This window comes from Trachinotus anak, unplaced genomic scaffold (genome assembly GCF_046630095.1).
Source record: "Trachinotus anak isolate AG129_WGS33_773 ecotype Australia unplaced genomic scaffold, CSIRO_AGI_Tana_v1 ptg000010l, whole genome shotgun sequence".
NCBI lineage: Eukaryota > Metazoa > Chordata > Actinopteri > Carangiformes > Carangidae > Trachinotus > Trachinotus anak.
The window spans coordinates 11,106,493-11,130,645 of NW_027273861.1; the positions used below are offsets into that span (position 1 = coordinate 11,106,493).

General features: G+C 42.0%; 1 protein-coding gene across 13 annotated transcripts in view; it reads right to left on the reverse strand.

Annotated features, from left to right (window-relative positions):
• The window catches only part of celf5a (cugbp, Elav-like family member 5a), a 180,403-nt gene that overhangs the window by 75,829 nt on the left and 80,421 nt on the right, over positions 1 to 24,153 (reverse strand). For all 13 annotated transcript variants that reach the window (XM_071487508.1, XM_071487503.1, XM_071487504.1 and 10 more), the window contains exon 3: positions 8,083 to 8,131. In XM_071487508.1, the coding sequence (XP_071343609.1) occupies positions 8,083 to 8,131 (49 nt within the window). The remainder of the gene's footprint in view (positions 1 to 8,082; positions 8,132 to 24,153) is intronic.

Here is a 24,153-nt window from a genome sequence, read left to right on the forward strand (position 1 = left end):
AGTTACAGCGTTGAATAACCTTTGACCTTTGACCAATTGGATGTAAAATGTCCTCACATCATAATTTTATCCTATTAGTGTTAAATTGTGTCATAATTAGCATATGAATTCTGGAGTTATGGCCAAAAAAATTGTTTTGTGAGATCACAGTGACCAAGTGAACATCTGTACCAAATTTGAAGAAACTCCCTTATGGCGTTCCTGAGATAGCGCATTTACGAGAATGGGATGAACAAACGAACAACCTGAAAAACACATTTGAAAAAGGAACAAGATTTCTCTTCTTATTAAACACACTGAAAAACAATGTCAATGTGTAAACACAGTCACACCTTGCAAATACCTCAAAGCTTATCATTAGGTACAAACAGCTATTAGCTCTCAACAACTAACAACTGTAAACTTCAGTTTGCCTTGTGCTCACCAATGCATATCAGATTATTAGAGCCTGCTGAGCATGTTCGTGTGTATTCAAATGTGCCGGCGATTGTTGCAGAGCATTGTCAGTTTTTGTACAAACCAAATATCCTAATAGTATTTGGCCTCTCTCAGTGAACAAACAGGACATTTTTTGTTCCACATGGAGTGTAAGGATCAAAGGTCCCACAGAATTAGGGCACAGAATTCAGTGCTGGGAAGAGACCAGACAGTGAAGAGAGGAGGGCAGAATCTAAAGACTATTGTTGGTCTGAAAATGTTCAAACCCCGTGAAAAATACCTCACTAACATTCAATTATCTATATGAATAATTATTCATCTGTTGTATGCTGTAAATACAGACTTCAGAAACCCAATACTGCAAACCATTACCCTTGTCCAACTTGTTTCTAGGAGTGAGTGTGTGGTGTGTGTTAATTTGCTTGTCTGCATGTGTCTCCAGTCTGCTTTAATCTCCTTCCATCTGCTGGTGGACCTCCTCTCCCTGTTCTGAGGCCTGCCGTGCCCCGCCCGATCTGCCGCACCTGACCTCACTGTGCATATGTGTGTGTGGTGGGTTGCTTGATGAGCCTGGTTCCTTATGAAGTGGTGTCATTAAAGCAGAGAGAGGGAGCAAACGGGTGATTGCAGTGATTTGGCAGAGGTTGCATAGACTATGTCCTCCAATCAGAGCCTTCGTCTGGCCTCTACAGCTCCACTGCAATCACAGAGCACCAAGTCCACAGAGAGCACACACACACACACACACACACACACACACACACACACACACACACACACACACAACAAAAATCCACACCACACTAGTTTATCAAGTAGGGGCTTGTCATTGCCATTATCTGCTTCTTGTGTGTGGATACATACACCAGAAGATTTCTCATCAGCAGGTCACCGTCAACTTCTAACAGAGATGTCAATAATAAAAGAACTGCACACATTTTATGATAATTTGCACAATTAATAGCATGTTGAATATTCTGTGTCAACACTTGTTTAAATCCTATATTTTATTTATTGAAATCCTATATTTACAAAATTCAAGTTAAGGAGTGAGAAAGGAAGACGTAGAATAAAATGTGCTGTTACAGAAGCTGTTTTTCCCCTAATGCACTGCACACAGGTTATTCGAAGTGAATGGAAATGAAATGGCCAATAAAATGAAAAAGGCTCACAAACCAAAATGTAAATAAGGCAAGTCTTAAAAAGGTCAGCTCTCTCCATGTAACTGTATACATTCTAAATAGGTTAGCATAGAAAGCCTTTTTGCTAATCTAACTTGCACCATGACTGGAAGATACTATGCAGTGTGCAACAGCGTTGCGAGAGTATTACTTGCAATCCGTCAATCATGCACAACAGGGAAATGTGACTCTGACTACTGTACAGTACAGTACCATACTAAAGACTATGTTGCATAAATTGAAGAATCACATTTAAAGACAACTCAAAATGCTAATAATGGCCCACTTTGTTACAACAAAACAATTAAGTCTTTGTCAAAATACCTAGTATCAATAATATAATGGTTTATTCTCTTTTTAGTCATACTGAGATATAAGATTATGCCTCAAAAACTGACAATTCAAACATTAAAGTGCCACATTTATGTGGTACAGACCTTAGTACTCGTCACTGTCAGAGCAATTTGGACAATTACATGTTTTGATGTGTTTAAAGGGTACAAAGAAAATCAGCATGAGAACACAGGGGAACAAAGAGAGAGAGAGAGAGATAGAAAGAGAGAGAGAGAGAGAGAATGAATTATAAAGTGTAGAGAATTGAGCACTAAATTGATCTGTAGTCTGTCTGTCCCCAAAGAGAGGTTGAGGTGCTGTAATGAGAATGGCAGACCAGATGCATACAGGGGCCGTCTCTTCCCCATCTCCGTCCCTCTCTGAAAGAAGACAAGTTTGTTTCTCAAGGTGATTGTTGCGGTGATAAGGGAGAGGGTGTTATTAAGGGTGACAGCGGAGGGGCTGAGAGGCAGTGGCTGACTGGATAACCTTGTCCCCATCCCCGCCTCGCTTCCTTCTGCATGAGCATCTCCACCACTGGCCTGCCCTGCCTGCTTGCTCGTCTGAACACAATCTGCTGGCTGGAATTACCTCCCGGCCCCAGGAAAACTAAACATGATTTCTGACCTTTCCGTTCTGTGTTCAACAGTAACCTTTGCTGATCCGCCTACGCTACGAGACCATTGCAACGAGCGAAGGACGGAGTGGATGAGTGCATTTTTTTTTTTTTTCAATAAAAATAAAAAAAAGGGGGAGAGGATGAGGATGACTGTGTATTCACCTGAATTTATGTATGTGTGCATATTCACAGAGGAGTATAGGAGCAGATGCAATAACTGCAACACTTAAAAATTTACAAAATCATGCAACAATGACCAATATACTATGTCCAAATTTTATTTTCAGTTCTTTTTGAGTTTGCAATGTTGAAAGTGCTATAATATAAGGTGTTTGTTATTTTGTCTACCCTGTGTAAGTTGCTGCTGCCTTTGTACTGTATGTGTATGTGCAGACTGAGTGTACCAAAGAAGTTGCAACAATAGTGTATTTTGTTGGAAAAAGACACTGTGTTTGCAGAAATACTGCATCTTTCAACTAGCTGAATTCATTACATCATCACTCTGCATGCTCTTCCTGTTCTTTGCAGTGTCAGCAAGTTTTGCACTGGTATTATCATCAGTAGTTTGTTAGATAAGGCTAATTGATCTCCACCTACCCAGAGTATTAGCGAATTGTTGTGATCTACTTCTTCCACTGAGTCTGCATAACTGCTACAGCCTCAGCACAATCTGACCCTCAGGAGCAAAGCACGTCCCTATAGAAATGATTTCATCATCTCTTTCTCTCCCTGTGTTTGTCTGTTGCTCTCCTGCTTTCTCTCCTCTTGTCAGTCTTCCATAAACCCAATTCACCCCACCCCTCCCCTCCACTTCAAAATAACAAACTGGTTTGTGCTGATGTGAGGGTAAATTTAAGAGCTTACAGGCAGAGTGACCTGAACATCCCCGGCCGGCTTGGTGGAGTTAGCTGACTGAACTCTGGGACAGCAAAGGCCTGTGTTTCAGTATTGTTTGTGTAAGAGCACCGGAGAGGATTTGGACAAGGAGTGTGAGCTCTGAATGTGTGACCCACAGCTGGCCTTACCATTGGATTAGCTCACCCTGATCCGCACAGCCTCTGAACATGCTACCTACTATTTCAAGATCTCTCCATTTATGCCCAGCCAAGCACATTGCGACTAGTAATCTATAGTTTTCTTCTTTCCAAAGGGAGAAGATATACTGTTCAGCTTTTTTCTTTGCCCCTGCTGCCCCTCCCTCTCGCTGGTTTATCCACACTTTTCTCTGTTTATTTTGCACTTCTCTCCCTCTGTCTCCCACTTTTAGTGTATCAGAACAAATTTCCTTCTTTCACCTCTCTACTCTCACCATCCATCTTGACTCCCCTCATTCCTTTCCCTCTAACTACCCCTCTCTCCTACATTCCTCCTCTCCTTTCGAAAGGGGATCAGTGGAGCTTAGAGGCCTTCGTGCTCGGTTCATTACTGAGCTGCTCTGACATGGGAGCTCGTCTCTCTAGTAAGAAAAGGAGAACGCCACTGATGTTTAATACATGGACCACTCTGTTGTCTTTTACGCCAGATAAATTCATCATCAAAAACTGAGCACAGAACAGCAACAGAGCATGTAGCTCTGTTCTCTCAATCTAGATTCCCAATCTTTCTTTCTTTCGCTTTCTTTTTTTTGCCCTCTCTCTCCATTTAACTTATTGCCTTTCTCTCTGTCTCTCTCTCAATCTCCTCCTCTCTCTCTCTTTGTTCCGTCACATCTCAGTGAACTGGAGCAAACCTTCTCATTGTCCTTCAGTTGGAGTAAACACACAAACACAATGCAACGCTGCTGGTTGGCCCGCAACATGAAACACAGCTCCTGAAAAGAAAATTGACCCATTCCTTCTAGCATATGTGTACATGCGTGTGTAAATATCTAACATATACTGAACGTGGCCCTCTGTGTACACACGTGTTCCTATTATCATGTACATCCAATTTCCCACTGCGTATATGTGTGTTTGCATGAGAGAAAGCGAGAGAGAGAGAGGGAGTGTGTGTGTCAGAGCCTTATGGGTATGTATGTGTTTGCCCGTTTGTCCTCTCTGTGTGGGTGTGCGCGTGGGCGGCAGGCCTGCCTTGATAATGCCAGAGCCTGTTTCTAATCCAGGCCTCCTCAGTGGGCTGTAGCTCTAGCTGTGCCAGGCAGGCCTGCTGTAACACCAACAGAGCCCCAGCTGACATCTAGCCTGCTTCTCTCTGCTTTCTGGACAATCTCTGAGCTCAAAACTTTAACAATGGGTTAAGCTGGGAAATGAGAGGAGCCATGAAGTAAGAGAAAAATGCACAGAAAAACAATTTAGCCTGCGAGCACGACATATTTTTTAAGATGAACTAAATAAAAGATGGTACAAAAGTGGAAATCAAATAAAAGGACAGCCTTCAAAAAACAGGAAACAAGCAGTGCCAGTAAGTAATGGTGGACTGCTATGGAGGGAGCTGCTAGTAAAGGGTTTAGGATGAAATCAAAGAGGTTAAAGCTGATTTATCCTGTGTAAGGATGCCAAGCTCTCTAAGGAGGCACTGAACAGCCCTTCACAAATAAAATATCAGCAGCAGTCTGTGCCACATGTGATGGAAAATCAGAGACCTGTGATGAGAAAATGCAAGACAAGTCCCTGCTGCCTCCACACTGCGCCTCTTTTCCCTAACTCCAACATCCCAGAATGGTCTGCGTCATCGGTGACGGAGACATTCATGGTGCTGGTGGCTCAATGTGTAACGGCTGCTGTTCTGCTAGATTAGGTAGGTGATTGGCCATTAATATTCATTTCACAGTGTGTCTTTGCGAGGCAGCAGCAGGCGCTGACAGAGTGGTTGAATGGATTTACTCTACCATATATTTCCTGTTAATTTCTATAGGCAAGGTAGTTTGCTTGTATGGCCTCAGTGAAGCTACCTAGTGGCTGGATGTACTCTCATTTTTACCAGTTTGTTCTTAGTGTCCAACACCGTAAAAGTTATGAAGATCTCCACTGGAAAACTGCTCAGTTTTGCTCAAATGTCCAAGAGTCATCAAATATTTAGAAGAATTAGTTGGAGGAATATGTTCTACTGTCTTCCTGTTTGATGACTATAGGCTGCTTCATTTTTTACTGCAGCAGCAACCAGGGATGGCACAGTGGTCTGGTCTGTGGCTGTCTGGTCTTAATAACAGCAGAGAGTTGCTCCTGGAGGAGTGGAGGTCCAGCAGGCATAAAACCATAGTACCAGATCTTTCCCTAATGGATGGCCCACCTGGCACAGGTGATCTGAACTGTCCTACCCATAATGAGATTAAGGGACTAATTAGTATGACTGTGTGTTGTACGGTGACTGTGCGCACTGAGGAATATATGCCCCCTATTGGACTAAAAGTGGCCCCTGAGAGAGAAGGACTGAGAACTAGGTCTGTCCCTGGTGTCCCTCCCTCTGTGAGGTTAATTAATTTTTTTTTTCCTCCGCTCTTCCAGCTCCTTTACATCATGCTGCAGTTATAGTCCTGAACTTATTGATCTGGAATCTGGCAACAGCAAGCTAATAAGAGTCAAAATAACAAAAATTTCATCTTGACAGTTTTGACAGTGTGAAATAAGGAGAGTAATGAAATGGAATCCTCTTCAGGCTTTTACAGCAAATAAGAAGCAAAGGCTTGTCTAAGTAGGCCATGGAGGAGCATCAGCAGCACAGTCCATCAGCGAACAGTAGGAAGAGCAGCTGAAGGAACCAGATATGGAGAAAACCAAAATTATCTTTGCCAGTGATTATCACAGAATACACAAAAAGAATTAAGGCCAGCAGATTAGAAGCATAGGAGAGTAGGAGATCTAAAAAAAAAAAGAACATCAGATTCATTCCCCATCTACCCCTTACATTTCTACTTCCTAACCCGTTAAAGTCACACTAGTGTTTGATTGTCCCTGCGGCGCCAGTCTGACCTGTTCATTTAAGATGATGTGCAACTCTCAGGCCTGTTCCAGCACTCATTTGTTCCTCAGCGGGGTCCCCATGGCTGGCCAATAAGAGGACCCCATACTGACCAAAGTGCCCTGGGAGCTCAAACTGGCCACTCACAACCAAGTAAAGAGACAGCTGAGTGTCATTGTTAATGTGGACACACAGCACTACAATGGCAAAATCAATGGAGCTATAGGAGACATCAATCTTGGCAGCACAAGACCCTTCTGCTTGTCTTACCACTCCTCTAAAGCTCTGAATGAATGGTTGGGAAGAGGGAGAAAGAAAGAAAGAAAGAAAGAAAGAAAGAAAGAAAGAAAGAAAGAAAGAAAGAAAGAAAGAAAGAAAGGGCGACTGACAGTGATCTTTATTGGCCTTTCCTCCATCCATCTCAAGGGGTTATGCTGTCCTTTGAAGATTGTGTGTATTTGACAGGCAGCCAAGTGGCCAGCCATCCTAATTCACCCAAAACAGGCAGAGGTTTTTAGGTAAAGCCTCAGAAGTGCAGCACAGCAGCTGGATGCAGTTGGCATCATTTATGCATTTTCTCTCTCTGCCCATTTTTCACTTCCAAATCTCTATCTGTCTCTCCCTCTACCAGGATGAGAAAGGCTGAAAACAGCCTTCCTCCTTTAAATAACAAAAAGGCACTTGCTTTGTTATGGGGTGACACATGAGATGCACACCAAAAAATAACAGCGAGGTTCATTGTCTCTGCCATTGACTTGAAGGATGCCTCCTCATCTCATTAACATATATGCAGATAGGCAGTGAGTAAATGAAAGCCTCCAAAAATGGAAGAGATCAAAGACAACAGAATTAAGGCCAAGTAATGAGGATCTTGGCAAGAACCCTGCAAATTTATTGATTGTTTGGCAAGCTGTACGTGCTCCTGCTCCATTTTTCCCTCCCTCTATACCATTTACTCTTGCGTTTCAAATGCACACAGATCAAGCAGTGTGGGCTTTGCGTGTCTATGGCTCCAGAATTGAGCCCAAACACCATCTAATTTACAGTGCAATGATAATGTACTTGGCATAGGAAACAAGAAAAGGGAGAGCGACAGCAGGAAAGCCCATCAGAGCCCTACATCCTTTCAATAACACAGACTTTTTAATCAATTACAAAGAGTACAAGGGCACAGGCAGGATGAGGAGAAAAGAGAGAGATTATTCCATAAAGCCAGTGGATTTGAACCAGTGACAAATTTTTAAAAATGCTACAATAAGTAATTTAGTTTCCACTAAAATTTGTTACTAACTTCCAAAAGCTGAGAGACATGCAGAAACCTCTTTGCGTTAGACGTCACATAATGTGTTTAATATACATTCAGACTCAGTTTCGTTTAGGTTATTTGTTAAACTTTCTTTGCAATGATCAAATTGCAACAATTACATATGTAAATCCAGCAAAATAAGAACGAAAAAGATTTGGAAGAAAGATTAAAAAAAAGAGAGAGAGCAAGACATTGCATTGAGAGCGGTGGAACAGATGAGATCAGAAGGAAAGAATGAAAAGAATAAGCCTAGATAAGACAGATGAAAAGGGGAGATGAATAAATGATGAAGAAAAGAAGACAACTACCTCCACGGCTCTCGCTGTCAGCTGGTTTCACCTGGATGGGGCGAGTCATCTGGAGGAGAGAGAAGAAAGGGCAACAGAGAAGTTAGTGCTGGCGACTCGGGCTGTCGTTGATACAACAAGAGGCAACAAACCAAAGGTGTCAGGGCCCTCTCTCCCATACTAATAGCTGCTGTGCGATACTGATCAAAGTTCCTTGGCTGGAGAGGAAATCAAAACGCCATCATGCAGCTAAGCTGACTTGTCACTATAGTGTTTCTGCTGCCTGTTATTCAGTGTAAACAAAACAACCTTAGCTCTCTCGGTCACACATAAAAGTGTGTGCGTGCGTGTGTGTGTGCGTGTGTGTGTGTGCCTGCATTTATATTTTTGTGGTTTTTCATGGCAGGTGCATGGAGAGGTTGAAGGGGTGAATATGTGTGTCTAAGTGAGAAACGCAGAGGCAGTCCTAATAAAAGTGAATCCAGCCACAGGAGGAGAGAGATCAATGCAGGCCTATTGATCCAGGCCCTTGGGCTGTGGAGAGTGTCTGGCGGGGAAGGATTCTCTGGTTAGGAGGCTCCCTCTAATCCACTGGACCCTGATAAGAATGGCATTGCCTGGATTAGATGCCTCTGTCATCACAGTTTTTGTGTCACGCTCTCCTCCTTCCCCAATTTTACCTCCTTCTTTTTTCATTATTGTTGTTCAAGCTGAACAATTTTACCAGACTTGGGCCCGATTTGTTTGGAGGAAAAAGTCTGAAAGGTGCAGCTGTGATTTGCAATCTGTTTTTTACAGCTGCAGCACCATTTTTTTTTTTTACTAAACACATGCATCCTAGTCACATATTAGCACACATATTGAATATATATACCCTCCTACACAAGCACATAATATACATATATGTACTATAACTGTACATAATGCTTACAAGATCATTCATGTTGACAAATTGGTGCCAGTGACCCTCCCCCTTTGATTCAGCCAAAAACAAATAGATTTAATAATAACAAAACACACATTTTAATACATCTGGAGCCAAATGTAGCACACACTTATAACAAGATTACTGGAACATAAAAGCAACCTCTTAGACCAGACTCAGCTATTTACAGTAACCCATTTGTAGCTGCTATTTAAGCATATTTTTATTGCTTGAAACTATATGCCATTACCTGACATCCCAGTCAAACTGTAATCCCAGTCACTGAACCATTCAGCACTGATGTTTTTATACTTTCATATGTATATTTTGTTCCATTGTCTTGCCATGTATCTTTTTTTTCAGTTCAATTCCAGAGCAGGGCTGAAAAGGTCAGATTTAAAGACAGGGCAGTCCAATAAAAGCATGACATGTTCAAGGAGAAACACCATAATGGGATTTTAAAATGTCTTAATAACATGCTGATATATGGGGGAGAGGCCCAGGCCCGATTCATTAAGTGCTAAACGTATCCATTTTCACCTTGAGGAACTGAGTAACCTTCCTTCACTGAAATTATTCCATAAATTTACCCATCGTAAATAATAACTAGCAGCGGCTAAGTCTTTGTAGGAAAACAGGGAGGATATTATGCTTGTGAAGGTTGAGGTTTTAGCTACTTGTTTCTTGGCTCGCTCCCCACCCTTCTCCTCCTCCATCTACAAGTGCTTTCTTTTTCTTGTACAACATGAGCAAAGTAACCCAACAGTATGCTAATGCCAAGCCACAGGGCACACTGCTCCACAGCATGTACGGATAGATTACAGAATCAACCGCAACGCTATCGCACACGTGTTCAAAGAAACCTCTGAGACAGAAGCACCTCCAAATGGAGGAGAAAAAAATCATCCGCAAGACAAATTCACAGTTAACTTTAAATCCTCTGCTCCTTCACAACACAGGAAATCTTTGAATTTGCCTTTGACATGTCAAACGGACAAAAGATGCTTCCATCCTGCCAGCTAATTTTTGTTTTTACATGCACGATGGAGGAGGCCAAATCTGCGGCTGAGGCTCCTTTACCAAGCTATGATCTCAGCCGTCTCTACGGGATGCCAGTGTGTGGGAGGCAGCTCTCTCTAAAGCTAGTTACTGTTCAGCCTCCGACATGCCAGCTTAATGGTCTATTTATTTGCCTGACAGCAATGCATTATGGTCCTGAGCAGTCACTACTGACGGCTCTCAGTTTGTTTTATTTCCCTTAAATACATGAAGAAAATCATGTGATTCCAGCAGAAATTAAATGCATGCTACAAAGCACACTTGTACTGTATTCATGGTCACACATGCACAGGCACGGTGACTTTTAAGTAAAATTTATCAAGCGCTGCTGTAACCATGGAAACCATTCATTAACTTCAGATACTGCAGGGTATGTTTTTACTATGTCCTTTGTGGGCTGGAGCTAATAGCTTCTCGACACACCCACAGGGACCTGAGTGATGCTGCTTTCTCTACAAATAACACACGTTTCAGTCGGGATGTTTTTCGTTATGGCAGTGGTTAGGTGAGCCAGTTGGGAAGCAGAAGAGCAAAGAGGGAGAGATTGTGGAAAACGACAACAAGAGATAGAGAGAGGGGTAAGAAAGATACAGTACATACAGAGAGAAAGCAAGGGAGAGAGCCTGCAACTCCTAGATAAGATTGCTTCTTGTGTTGAGTGGCGTTTCTACAGCTCTGGCTCCACCCTCCTGCATTTCACTTTCAAACACACACTAAAAAAGACACAGCACAACTGCTCTCTACAAATACTATATTTACAAATCAACCACCTGCCTCCCTATCGCAACGCAGCTAAAAAAGTGCTGCATTTTGCAGGACATTAATTATTAGTTGACCAAATGATGAAAATGAAAACAGTTACAGAGAGAGAAACTTTTATTGGACTAGTCTGATATTCTGTTTCCTAATCATGTTTATCTACCTCAAGGTGTATATGTGACTTAAATACCGTGATGTATTGAACAAGGTTCTCCAAACCCAGCATGAAATAACTGGTGTTGATAAAATATAAATGCATTTTTCAAAATATGAAAGGTAGGGATGTTTTCAATCCAATTGTGATATTCAGTGAAAATCAGAGAAATAATGTGTCCAATCCAAATATTTGTTGTTTCTGCATTATTTGCATTTGAATACCCATGAGGAAAACACAGATGTCGTCAAATGAAGACACTTTCTTAAAAGACAGTGTTTTTTTTTTTTTCATGTTTCAGCCCTAAAAATCATACATTGTATACATCAGCAATTTGTAAAGTGTAGTATGCTGTTGAATGTGTTTTTTCTTTAGTTTTTTTTGTCTTCCAGAAAGCCATGGGGGGAATGTGAGGTCAAGCAAAATAGAAAGACTCATTTGACAAGTCTGTGCTTTACTCGTTGGTGACAGGCTGAAAAATGCTATAGATACTATGTTGAAGAAAACAGCCACTCATGTCCATGTATACATGGGCATAGGGGGCACTTTCCTAAGGACACTAGAGACATTTTTATTTCTTTTCATTAGGATCATAACCAGGTTTACCGGTAATTGAATATGGGCTGAATGTTTTCAATACTGTGAATAAACTAGCTTATCTGATGATTCACAACATCTTAGTGGCCTCGCAACTTTTTAAATTAGTTACTGCTCTTCATTTTCCTCCTTAGTATAAAATATGTTTTGTGTTTTCCTAGTACGAGGCCCCTGTCTTTGTCGTTTCCTCACTCAACAAGCTGTGCTGCTCTGAGGGCTTTGGCAAATTTATAGTTCCATATGCTTTTCTTGAGCCACCTCATCTGCCCAGTTGAGCCTTCAGTCATTCGAATTAAAGCTCTTAGCCATAGTATGCTGCTGTTTTATATGTAGGGTGAGATAGAAACCTCAAGGCCTACAGTGCATAATGTAGTGTGTAATAGGCCTGGAATACACACACATTGTTCATTGGTTTGTTTCTGCTTTTTGTTTGCTAGTCTTTAAAACTGATCGTCTGTCATTCTTGACTGAAACTGGCTACAAAATGATCCACCTAAACATGAGCACACTGGAGCAATATATGAACACCCCACGGATGTACCATTTATCTGATTTTATTTTAGAGTATCTCCACTATTCTGGTAAAGTTTGGCCTGGCTGGATAGCAAACCTCTTTTTACTAAAACTATTATTAGCCACAAAAAGGACTAAAGGCCCTGGGCTCCGACCACAAAAGACATTCCAATGTCTTATTTCAAATTACACTGAGATAGTCAAGGAACTGTAGTCAGGACTTGGCCTGTTAGTAGTGGGGAGGATTTAGAGTCTACTTTTGGCACTATCTATGACACTAATGAGTTCATGACTAGTAGACTTTAGCAGGATGGAGCAGTATAGAGTCCCAGAATCCACACTGCTTAAACTCCAGAGAGAGGGCCAGTAGCAAGACAATAATACTGCTTTGGAAAGAATTTCAAAGACCTGGTGCAATTCCAAGCCCCAAACTTTGCTGGTCTTTAACTTTCACATTATCCAAAAAGATGAACCTCCAATACACAGGAACGCAGTAAACGGAGATAAAATTGCAGTAAATCTTGTCCTGGTTTTACAGAAGCTCATATCTCAGTAGTAAAAGTCTTTTCACAACAGTTACGCAACAGCACTTACTTACAGTGCTTGCAATAAAAAAAAACTGTAATAGTCATTCACTATGTGTAGTGCCTTCTGACTTTCACTTTTAGATTTAATATAGAGTAATGTTTGTCCTGGGATCATTAATACGTATTAGCGGGCCATCAAAGCTCATATTGCTGCGCTGCTCAGTAACAGGAGCATAAACAGCCCCCTTCTGACTGGGCCATCTATGCTGATATAATTAATATTTCCAATTATTGATCTGAGGGAGTGCTGAGTGGTAACTGTCCAGGGGCTCCAGCTTCAGCTAATAAATCTGAACTGTATACAGTAAGAGGGACACAAGAGATAGTAGGGGAGAGAGAGTTACAGTGAGAGGCAGTAAGAGAGAGAGAGAGGGAGCTAGAGGCATGGTGGAATGATTTACAGTTATGAAGTGCTTCATTGCAGTCACAATAATTGTTCATTAACAATAAAATTACAAATAAAGATCAAATTTAAAAGGCTTACTCAAGCTAGTAATGAACAACTTCTTAATATTGTACATTTAACTGGATACAAAAAGAATCTCATCACTTTTACATGAAAATGTGACAACATTATTGTGTAGTGAATAATATCATCACAATGCATTTCTCAACATAACAATGCACATTTTTAAGTTGATAATAAAACACTCTGACAATGTTAAGAGTCTTAACATTAACATTGTTTAAGAGTCTTTCTAATAAACAAATACTAGGACTTCTGCATTTATAGCCAGAAAGTGCACTATACTCAGCGTAATCTGCATGTCAGTAATTCCCCTGTGTAGACTCTTCATATGACATATATGTGGGGTATTGAAGCTGAAACTAGACAAAGGTAGAGAATGACCAGGCTTAAATATACATCTGTTCTCCTTCCTTTTCTTCATTATCTTCACACATTTAATGCAGGCTGTATATATGGAGAGAGATTATTTCGGAGTTCTGCGTACTGCATTATTTTTGTTATTGATTTATCTGTCATAAGGTGACGTTTTTAAATGGATTAGTCTTTTTTCCTAACAACAAACAACAGTCCACAACCTAAAGATATGCTGAGCAAAACAACAAATCCTCACATTTAAGAAACTGGAAATCAATTGTTGCTTGATATAAGACAGGTCATTATCAAAACTGTTAAGTTTTTGTCAGCTAACTAATTAATCAACAGTTCCAGCAAAGCTTTTCTCCAGCTACTAACATGCATTAGTTGCAAGAAATATACTGAATCAAAAGATAAAATAAGCTGTTGTATATTTTCTATATACTATATTGAAGATATTAGTATCTCCTTCACACCTCAGGTGGAGTTGTGCATTTTCTGAAATTCATGATCTGGTGAAATATACAAGTGGGTATGTGCAGGTGCATTTCTGACAGGGTCATTAGTGCACTTTTGAATTAAATGTACTCATGCTATAGCAGCCCTGCCCTGTGTATGTATTGAATCTATGTTACAGGTATATATATGCGCTTGAATGCATGTGGGATAATGTTTGTGCAAGTGATTTATAATTTACCCATATGTGAAAATGTGCTGGCGGCAGCAGTGTGGTGGTCCTGATAAGAAGCATCAGTCAGTGCTGAGGAGATGGCAGCCACTATAAGCTTTGGGATTCCTATCAGAACCAAGAGGATTTAGAGCTTGAGGCGCTGACATGGACTGAGAGACACCTGCAGACCTCAGCTAGTCAGTATCACATTTGTATGTGAGAGAAAAGTTCTCCATAATGCTCTATCCATTTCGAATAAGAAAAACCCCATAAACTTATGATTTATGATTTCCTGAAGCAGAGAGATTGCATTCTGTAAAGGTGAGTATTGTCATTCAGTGGAAACAATGCATGGTCTTGTTTAGAAAGTGCAATTAGTTTTTGCTTTGTGGTTGTTTTGCACAAGTGCTACTTTTTCCAAAGGCTGAATAGCTCCTTTTGGAACAAAACTGTTGATATCCATCTGTTACACTGAATGCTCCTTGTAATACACCAATTAGCAATGAGGCCGCAGCTAACTCACAAGCATGTGCGATCTGTAGTACCATTACTACTAGTACCACTACAACATCTCTGATTAAGACCATTAGACCTTCTGTTGTCTGATGCCATCCAAGTTCCTGTTTATCTCTTTCCCCAAAACACTAACTGCCGCCCAGACAGCCTGAAGTCCATCTACCAAATGCTTTCCAACCCTCTATTATCATAGCTTTACTAGCTGAAGTGGTTGGCCAGCTGTCTGACTGCTACAGCCCTCATTATACAGACAGCAGAACTCAGCTCTCATCAAGATTTCATGAAGGTGAATGTCACACATCAAAACTACCTCATTTGTGGCGCCCCATGACTCAGCAGAGTTGCATGGTATGAGTGTGCTGGTTCTCATCAAACTCTTTAATACTTTTGTAGAGTCTGATTAACTCAAAACACCATATAAAAATCTCACCCTCCACCTCTCAGTTTGCTTATCACTGTCCCAACTCTTCGCACAGATACTGTCACTCCCTCTCACACCAATGCTTGTCTGTTTAGTTGATTATGTCTTGTGCAGTATAAGCTCTCTACCAGTATTTGTATAAGAGACTCTGAGTCCTGCAAGACTCGTGCAGTAGACTAGGATATGTGGGTGACAGAAACAGTGTGCAATCATGAGGGGGAGTAGATAGGGGGATTGAGCTAATGCCTAAATCCTGTCCTACTGAGCCTGTAGCAGGGCGTCCAAGAGATAAAGAGAAACAGAGGGAGAGAGGAGTAAGAGACTAAGAGATGGAAGAGGGGGGAGGAAAAGGATCTTAGAGAAGTGACAGAAAAGAGAAAACTAATGAAAAGATGCTTGAGAAGAGATTGAGAGAAAAGAGTGGGTGGGGATTTATTAATAAGAAAAAAGAGAAACAAAAAGACAAAAAATCTTTTTCCCCTCTCCTACCCCTCCTTATTCTCCACTTCCTGACTTATGAGCCACACTTTGGTTATCAGGGGAAGGGCATCACTCCCAGACATCTTTGGCACGGCTGCTTTTCAAGCCCAGAGAGCTATTGACATGGCGTGTTACTGTAATGCGTGAAGCAGTGGGAGACTCATTGTAAATCTGTGTCAACAAATGCTGGAGCAGCAGCAAGCTCAATCTCTCTCTCTCTCCGTGTCTGCCTCGCTTTGCCTCTCTCTTGCATTTACCAACCTATCTAATGAATCTTATCTGCACAGCACACTGGAGGCTTAAGCTTTTGGTGGGCTCACATCTCTCCCACACACACACACAGACACTCTCTCTCTATCTCTCTCTTTCTCTTTCTTATTCTGCTCGCTGTTTGATGTGGTTTACGCTCTTCAGTTCATTTTGAGGAACTGTCCTAAGACAGATAAGATCATGACGACAGACCCAACCCAGTGGCTTCAGAAGGGCAGCATCATGCCAATCTCAGCACGCGCCACAGCGAGGGTCCGGAGTGAGCAGGAAGTAACGAAATGGCAGAGGATATGTTCCGTGACAGAATTACATATCTAGAGTTGTGTGAGGCTTTAATGCTTAAAGGTGCCCTTATGCACTGACGCCATGTTCCCTATCTGGCTGCTGCCTTGATATTTGCTTTGAAGATTATGTCCTGACTGACTGTCGGTGAGTTTCAGCTATGGTAATGATGTACAACATCACAGCACGAGTACATGCTAGCAAGTTCTTGCAAGTGTGCATAGGGTGAGGTGATATGACCTGCAATCCACCATTGAACCATTAATAATAGTAATAATAATAATAATAATTAAACATATTCTTTGTACTGACCAATAAACGAAGTTGTTCATAATAACTATATGTAACATTTATTTCTATCACCACTACATTATAGGATAGGGAGAGACATCAGGAAATGCTTGTATAATAAACTGAAACATGGAGAAGTGCGTATTTTCTTTGTTCTTTCTTGTTCATACCGTAAGACACTGTTGTGTTTCTGTTTATGAAACAAATTGCTGATGCTTCCTTTACAAAGCGGAACTATTTTGCCACAGTTAAACTGGGCACAAATGGTGATTAAAATTGCTTTAAACTTTTGGGAGGAACATTGCTGACTTGACTTCCCCGGTTTGGATTAAACCCAAAGAATTGACGCAAGAACAGTGATTAGCTTTTTGCATTTAGGATTAGGTGTGATTCACGGTTGTACTTTCAGGTGCATCAAAGAGGTTCGCTACATTGACAACTTACCAAACAGAATCAATTTACTAAACAACACAACTTAAATTAAATCTTGAGTCACGATATATGCATAATGTTGGTTTTAGTAGATTGTCTACTTGCATGGCCTTACATGCACTCAACCACTCTCACACTGGCTTATACATGGAGACACACGCACACAGAGACACACACACACCCTTAGCTGCATGTTTCCTTTACCCTCTGTGTTGAGCCCAGAATGCTCCCGCTGCTGTCACAGCAACTCCAGGATTGTGACAGATTACGGCCTGCTGCCCTGACCAATAGGAGCCAAGAAGTGTTGCCTGCCCACTGACTCATAATTCTTGGCATACCTATGCCGAGTTGACGTTTCTTTAATGGTCCCTAGACCTCCAGTAGGCATCCTTGTCCTGAGCACTATGATTGCCTATTAGCAGTTCACCAGCACTTGCACTTTTTTTTACCCCTACACTCCCTATGCCACCCCTCCTCGGAGGGGAGAGGACCAGGAGAAGAAGAAGCCAGAGGAGGATAGAGATAGACGGAAGGAGGGAGAAAGAGAGGGACGCAGCCAAGCATGTTGGCTTTAGCTTGGAGAGAGGTCTGAGGGGTGCCAGAAAGAGAGAGAAAGAAAAAAATGGAGACAGAAATGTAGATAGTAAAACAATACATCCCTCAACCTACCGCATAATTTCAAATATGGTAATTGGTTGTCTCCCTTAACTCCTCGAGTCCCTTTCACTGTACATACAATTTGCTTTCAGTCTCTACACCCTCTTCCCAAAATCTGGCTGTCATCTCTGATATGCCACTGGAGGACTTCTCCATTTGGTCTCATTAACCAGCCACATCTGCCATAGCTACAGATCAGTACGACATACTGGTTATTAATGATAGGATGATCGACCATTTGTTATCCTATAGGACTGTCATCAAGTTGGTAAAATATGGACTTGGCACTTGTGTGTGTGTGTCTGTGTCCATCAAAGGGGGATTGCGAGAAGGAGCCAGAGCTCACAGGATCGACACAGGGCCAGCCTGCTCTGTCCATCTGCTCCGAGCTTCATTCCCAGCATATCAATACCCCACGTCTACACACGCACACAAACACACGCACACACACAGCATTCTGTCACCAGTGACTTCTGCTGGTTCCATCACTCTCCCACCACTCCAGCTCTTGGCTGTGAAGCCTGCTTATGTTTCATCCTGACACTTAGAGAAAATCCCTGCTTGTCTATAAGCGCATTCAGTACCAAACAAAAGGGACAGGCCTGTCTTCTAGCCCCGTCTCTCGTCTCCTCCTCCTCCTCTTAAGTCTGACGCTGCAACACAGATAAATTGTTTGCTAAATAAACACAAAAACCCCTCTCACTGTGTCTAGTTCAACCTTGAACTGCACAGAACCTGAGGGCCAGACAAGCAGCACACCGGCCTGACCTCTCGCCATTTCTCCCAATCTGCAGCAAACACACTCTGACGAAGTGAGAACAAGAAGCACTGGAGCGGAAAACACATTGGAAGTGTCTCTGCCAACTCCCACTCCTCACTGGCCCACACTCACCCCCCCAAGGCCTAGGGTGGCTTATTTCATTGTTGGGGTTTGGAGTGGGTGAGTTAATATGGTTTGGGGCTAGTGTTTGTGTGTGTTCATGTCTAAATTTCATCAAAATTTTACGAAATAAAAGAAGTTGTGTCATGTTCTGTATATAAAAAAAAAGATGAGAATATATGTGCTGCACTTACACTGCAGAGTCATCAGTAGTTGGGACAGTAGGGGAGGGATTTGTGACTTATAAGATAAGAGAAATACGGTTTTTTAGGGGCCACGAGTACATGTAGCAGCCACACAAAGATAGGTACACAAAAATCCTGTGAAACTCTCACAACTGATTGAGGACTAAAAGTGTTTGTGTGTCCAAATCCTTCCCGTGACCCCAGTCTGACTGGGTCCAGGTAGGGTCCTGTTCTATTACTATGGGTTCTGAAACTCCTTGGTTCTCCCTCATATGAGAAAATTTATGCCTGGGTCTGCTTTAGACCTGAGGTGCAATCAAATTGCTACACACCTTGTCTACTCCACTATCCTCACCACTAACCTCAAATCATAGCAGCTTCCTTGACAGCCCATGCCCTCACCTGCCCCTCATGCCTCCCACCGTCCAGGAACATTTGTATGCATGCATGTATTCATGAGCCAGTATTAAATTTAGACATGTTTTTTACAGTCACTGATATACAGCTAATGCAGGCCAAGAAGAGAGAGAGACAGACAGAGGGAGGCAGAAAGGGAGACACTCAGTGCACTCTGTATGAACTCGAGCTAAATCACGCTCACAAGCCTCCCACACTTCCACCCCTTCCTTGTCTTAGCTTTCATTATTTATTAATTTATTCATTTTAATGATGTTCATCTGAGCACATTCGTCTAACAATTAAGACTTAAAGGTTTAACATCATGCATTATTGGACCTTAAATTGTACAGAAATTACATTTGGGATTTAAGATGCATTCTCTCTTTCTTCTCCCTCCTCCTCATCCCTGCAGTCGTAAGGTGGATGTTGTGCCTGTTGTTCCATGAGGTCAGGATTGTTTTCCTCGATTCTTTGCCTTTGAGGTCAGTCCTGGGTGCTCTAATGGCTTGTTCACACTCTCTGCTTTGCATTATTTCCTAACTGCAAATACCAAGGGGCCATGTCACAGAAAGAGCTCTCCTAAAGTACTTACCAATGTAACCCACATACACTCAAGCATAGACAGAAACACGCATACCTAGACACTAAAGCAAGAACATAAAGCACGCACGCACACACACACACCAACACGTGGAAATGGAGGATGGTGGGGGGCTCTTAACTCAAGGGGGGGGGTCACACAGGGGACACTTTATTTGCTCTCAGACTATGCCACCCACAGAGCTCAGCTAATACAGTGTACAGCACTTATTCCAAAGTAAAGAGGACAGAGAGAAAGAGAGAAATAAGATAGGAGAGTGCATAGAAAATGGAGAGGGCCAAAGAAACTGATTTTGCCTCATAGTTCATCTTCATCTGGGTGCCCTGTCCCAAACCCCACTTCATGAAATAAGTCCTGCTGAAAATCAATGGCAGTCGGAGCCGTGTAAAGGTCAGCCATTCAGCAGCGCTGGCCTTGGTGGACCAGTCAAGCCCAGGCTTGTACTGTGAAGCTCAGCTAAGTAGAATTAATGGGGGGATCGATTATTCTGCACACAACTTAAACTGAACTGAGCAGAGAATCATTTTAAGGCAGGAACTGTACCATGACATAGAATGAGATGCGTTTGCCACATAGCCAACCCCAGAACTCATTTAGCAAGCACAAAGCAAAGGGTGTGGATAAAAAAGAGATTTGAAATAAAGGATCTCACACTCTCTCCATCTCATCCCTTCTTTCTGAGTTCAACCACTGTACACTAACCTCCTGATAATACCCTGAACCCACCTGGGACTCAACTCATAGATTTGATACATAGAAGCACTTTTCCTCTTTTCTCTTTCCTCCCCCTCACTCTCTTTCCCCTTTACCTCTTTTTTTTTTTTATTATTTCATGTCACCTCCGGCACCTCATTCTTCTTGTATTTTTCCCTTGTTTAAAACAAAATCAATATGGAACCGGAGGAGACAAATCAACGTACGGTGGCACTGCAGGGGGAGGCCCAGCAGGCTCCCGTCTCTCTGTTCACATGCTCCTCGCTCGCTCCATGGTATGGGGGAGGGGCGGAATAAGTGAGGGAAGGTAGGGTGGATGGGTGGAAGTAAAGATGTAAGGTTTGACTTATGGAAGGATGAAATGATAAGAGACCAAAGGGCTGGAGAGGGATGAAAGGGAGCTGGTGAGGGATGAAACAACACTCCAATGGGAGGGCATATGGAAGGAGAAATGAATGGAGAGAGGGATCAGAGAAAGAGAGGAGAGGAGTGGGCGGCAGTGGGGGTTGTGGTGGTGGTGGGGGGCACATATCATGGAAAATTCTGCTCCAGTGACTGGAGTGCAGAACGGGAGCCCTCATCTATAATGTATATCATGGATCCGTGAGAGATTTTCATACATATAAAATGGAGCAGCACCAGGAAGTGTCTCGCTGCCACAGCATAGCCGAGAATCGCCCGTGGGGGCAATTTCAATATTCCGTTCTGTTTGTACTTTCATACTGTTAATTCATATATACCCATGTGTTCCTTAGCGTTGCTTCATACTGTGTAAGTCAAAAAGGATTAAAAGACTCCATGACTATAAGTAAACACATTTTATTCAAGATTATTCAAATACCTCCACAACGAGAGAAGACGTTTTTTATGTATTTAACCTATCTCTACTCTTAAAGAGAACGTGCTCTATTCTAACAACCAACTCAACTTAGGAAAGTTAAAGATTGAAAAGTTTATTAAACACAACAGAGAATAGATTATATAAAGTACTTATATAGCCATCACAAGCCCTTGTCTCTCCCTCTGGTCTTCCATTTCTATCTAAACAACTTGGACAGCAAACATAGGCATCATGTGGGAATCAGATAAAAATGAAATAAATAAACATGACAAGTGGCCACTTAGCCACAGCCTTCCTCATTGAAACCTGATGAGGGCCCTGTCTCTGCAAACTTCAACAAACGCTAAGTGACATGCTTAAGTGGGTTCAGGTTGCGCATCCGGGGTAATTCAGTAAAAATACAAATGAGGCTGGCTGGGAAAACAGATCACTATGCACTCATTCAAAATAGAGGAGAGAGAGAGAAAGACTTTCATTTCTTTTCTGTCCTTCAGAGGATTCTCTCAGTCTCACATTGACTGGCTAGCACGCGCACGCACACACACACACACGCACACACACACACACACACACCTTGCCCAGCCATAAACAGCACTATATAGAACTGGTGATTTCCCTCATTGGGAATCAATAACAAATAACCTCACTTTTCACTGGCCATTACAGTCGGTGTCGACCATACCCAGTTGTCTTTATCTGCACGCCAGTGTCACGCCTGACCTTGAGCTCTCCTCTCTCTCTCTGCTCCCCAGGTAGATTTCAAGCAGAGGGTTCGGCCCTGGTTTTTGGAAAGGTTCAAATTGAGCCCTATGGGAGTGAGGAGCAGGGAGCAGCCATCTCCCATGACAGATCAATGGTGGGTCTCACCACAGGGCAGGGGGCCAGCGACTCGCACAACCTGCTAATAGAATCCCAATGTCATTGCTGACACTACATCGCCGGGGCTGCTGGAGGTTAGCCTGAGGTAGGACAGTAGGACAGCCACAGTTTAAAATGCCTCCAAGGTCTCCATGTTTCACATTCCTGTGCCACGCACGTGTATGTGTGTGCAACTGTACATGTAAAAGAAAACAGAGGGCAGAGAAATTGTTCCAGTTGTTCCACAGTGTGTGTTGACATTTTCAGGATATTTGCCACAAATTCAATATATGATGCTGCATGGAAAGCAAAGCAGTCTACAACTTCCTTTAGCCTCCCTGCAGAAGCTTCGGTCTGTGCTTCTTTCCTAAAGTAAATTCAGGCTCTTGCCTTCTCTCCTTTTGCATTTTTTAAATTCTTGTCTCTTCTCCCTCGCAGTTCAAAGATAAAGTGGCAATTTTAGGCCATCATTAACATCCCAGACATCCCACCACAGTGCAGAGCAGTGAAACCCATGATTCATGGCACAAATCATTTCATATGTTCCACTTACAGGCAGGCTGCAGTGGCTGTTAAGCCACTATAAACACCTATGCACACACATACACACACAGATGTATGAGTGAGCGATGAGTGCAGGGGAAATCTTGGTCACCAGAGGAAACTTGTCTCAGAGAGTCTTAAGAGCTCCTGATGAAGATGAAGAGAGGATTTAGACCTTTGCATATTTTACTCCCACTTTTACTCTCTCTCTGTTCTACTGTGTGTCACACATACCCAGCATATATTGTATAGGACTTTAGAGACTTTTCTGCTGCTCTTCTTTTACTGGATTTTCTCTTCAACACCGTTGAAGAGTTTCAGAAACTTTGCACTGGGGCTGAAGCTACATGTCACATCTGCTGTCATGGGTCCTGGCCCATAGTGAAACAGACATTTGTGACATGTGCAACAGCCAATATGGGGTCATGTAATATGATAATGTACCAACTATATCAAGAGTCATTTCTCTCTCTAACAACCTTAATTACCCATTGACCCATCTAAGCATAGCATCTTCCTCCTGTCAGTGGGAGTCATGACATTTGCCAGTTGCATAGCATGTCAGCCCCCAGGGGCAACTTTGAGGTCCCCAGCAAACAGCTACTGTACGTTAATTAATTACCATGAAATTAGAGTACCGTCTTTTCAAATGGCTGCCTCCATTACACTCTGCCCTCCATTTCCCCATGACTTCCACAAACCCATATGCCCCTTACATTGCATCTATACAACAGAAATTCATGTGTGCTCTGTCACTCCCATTCAGGACAAAGACAGATGGACAGTAAAGACATCTGACGAGATGCACACAGACATCGACAAGCAGAGAGAAAGAAAAACATTCACAGGATTGGAACATGCTACAACCTGGGCGATGCAAGATTCTAGAGGCTGAAACCAATACATAAGAATAATAACTGAACACTGAAGACAAACCAATAAATCTGGGCCAATATTTCCGCCAGTATTAGCTTTTGTATCAATATTGACATATGTGTCAGCAAATAAGCAGCAGGACATTGCTGTAGGGAAATGCTACAGTCTGTCCACCGGAGAGCACTGAGTGACCCACTCAGTCAAAATTCATTCAAATAATAATAATAATAATAACTTTATGGTATCCATCTAAAAATGTTTGTTAATATTATCTACAAAATGAATATCAGCTGATATAACTTAATAACATAATAATAAAATATATATATCCTAAATATTGACTTTGCTATAGACTTCATTCATTGGCTACAAAAACGCATAAAGATATGACTAAATAAATGTTTTACAGAAGAACAAAAACAACTATTATCTATATTTAACCAATCTATACCAATTTATACATGCATACATAATGAGGTATGTGAAGGTATGTGTGCCTGTTACTGGTTGCATTGTGTTTGTCTTCAATACCAAAATTTCAAGAGACTTCATCATCATGTTGTTTGCAAAAGCAAAAATGGTATCTGTGATGACAGCAGCAAGCACATGGGCTCCGCACTGGAGTGATCCCATACAGAATAATATCCATCTGTAAATAAATCCAGATGGGTATGGATGGTTGGTTAATTTCAGTGCTCAGTGATGTAAACAAATTCAAATGCAAACCAACATGCACACACACACACACACACACACACA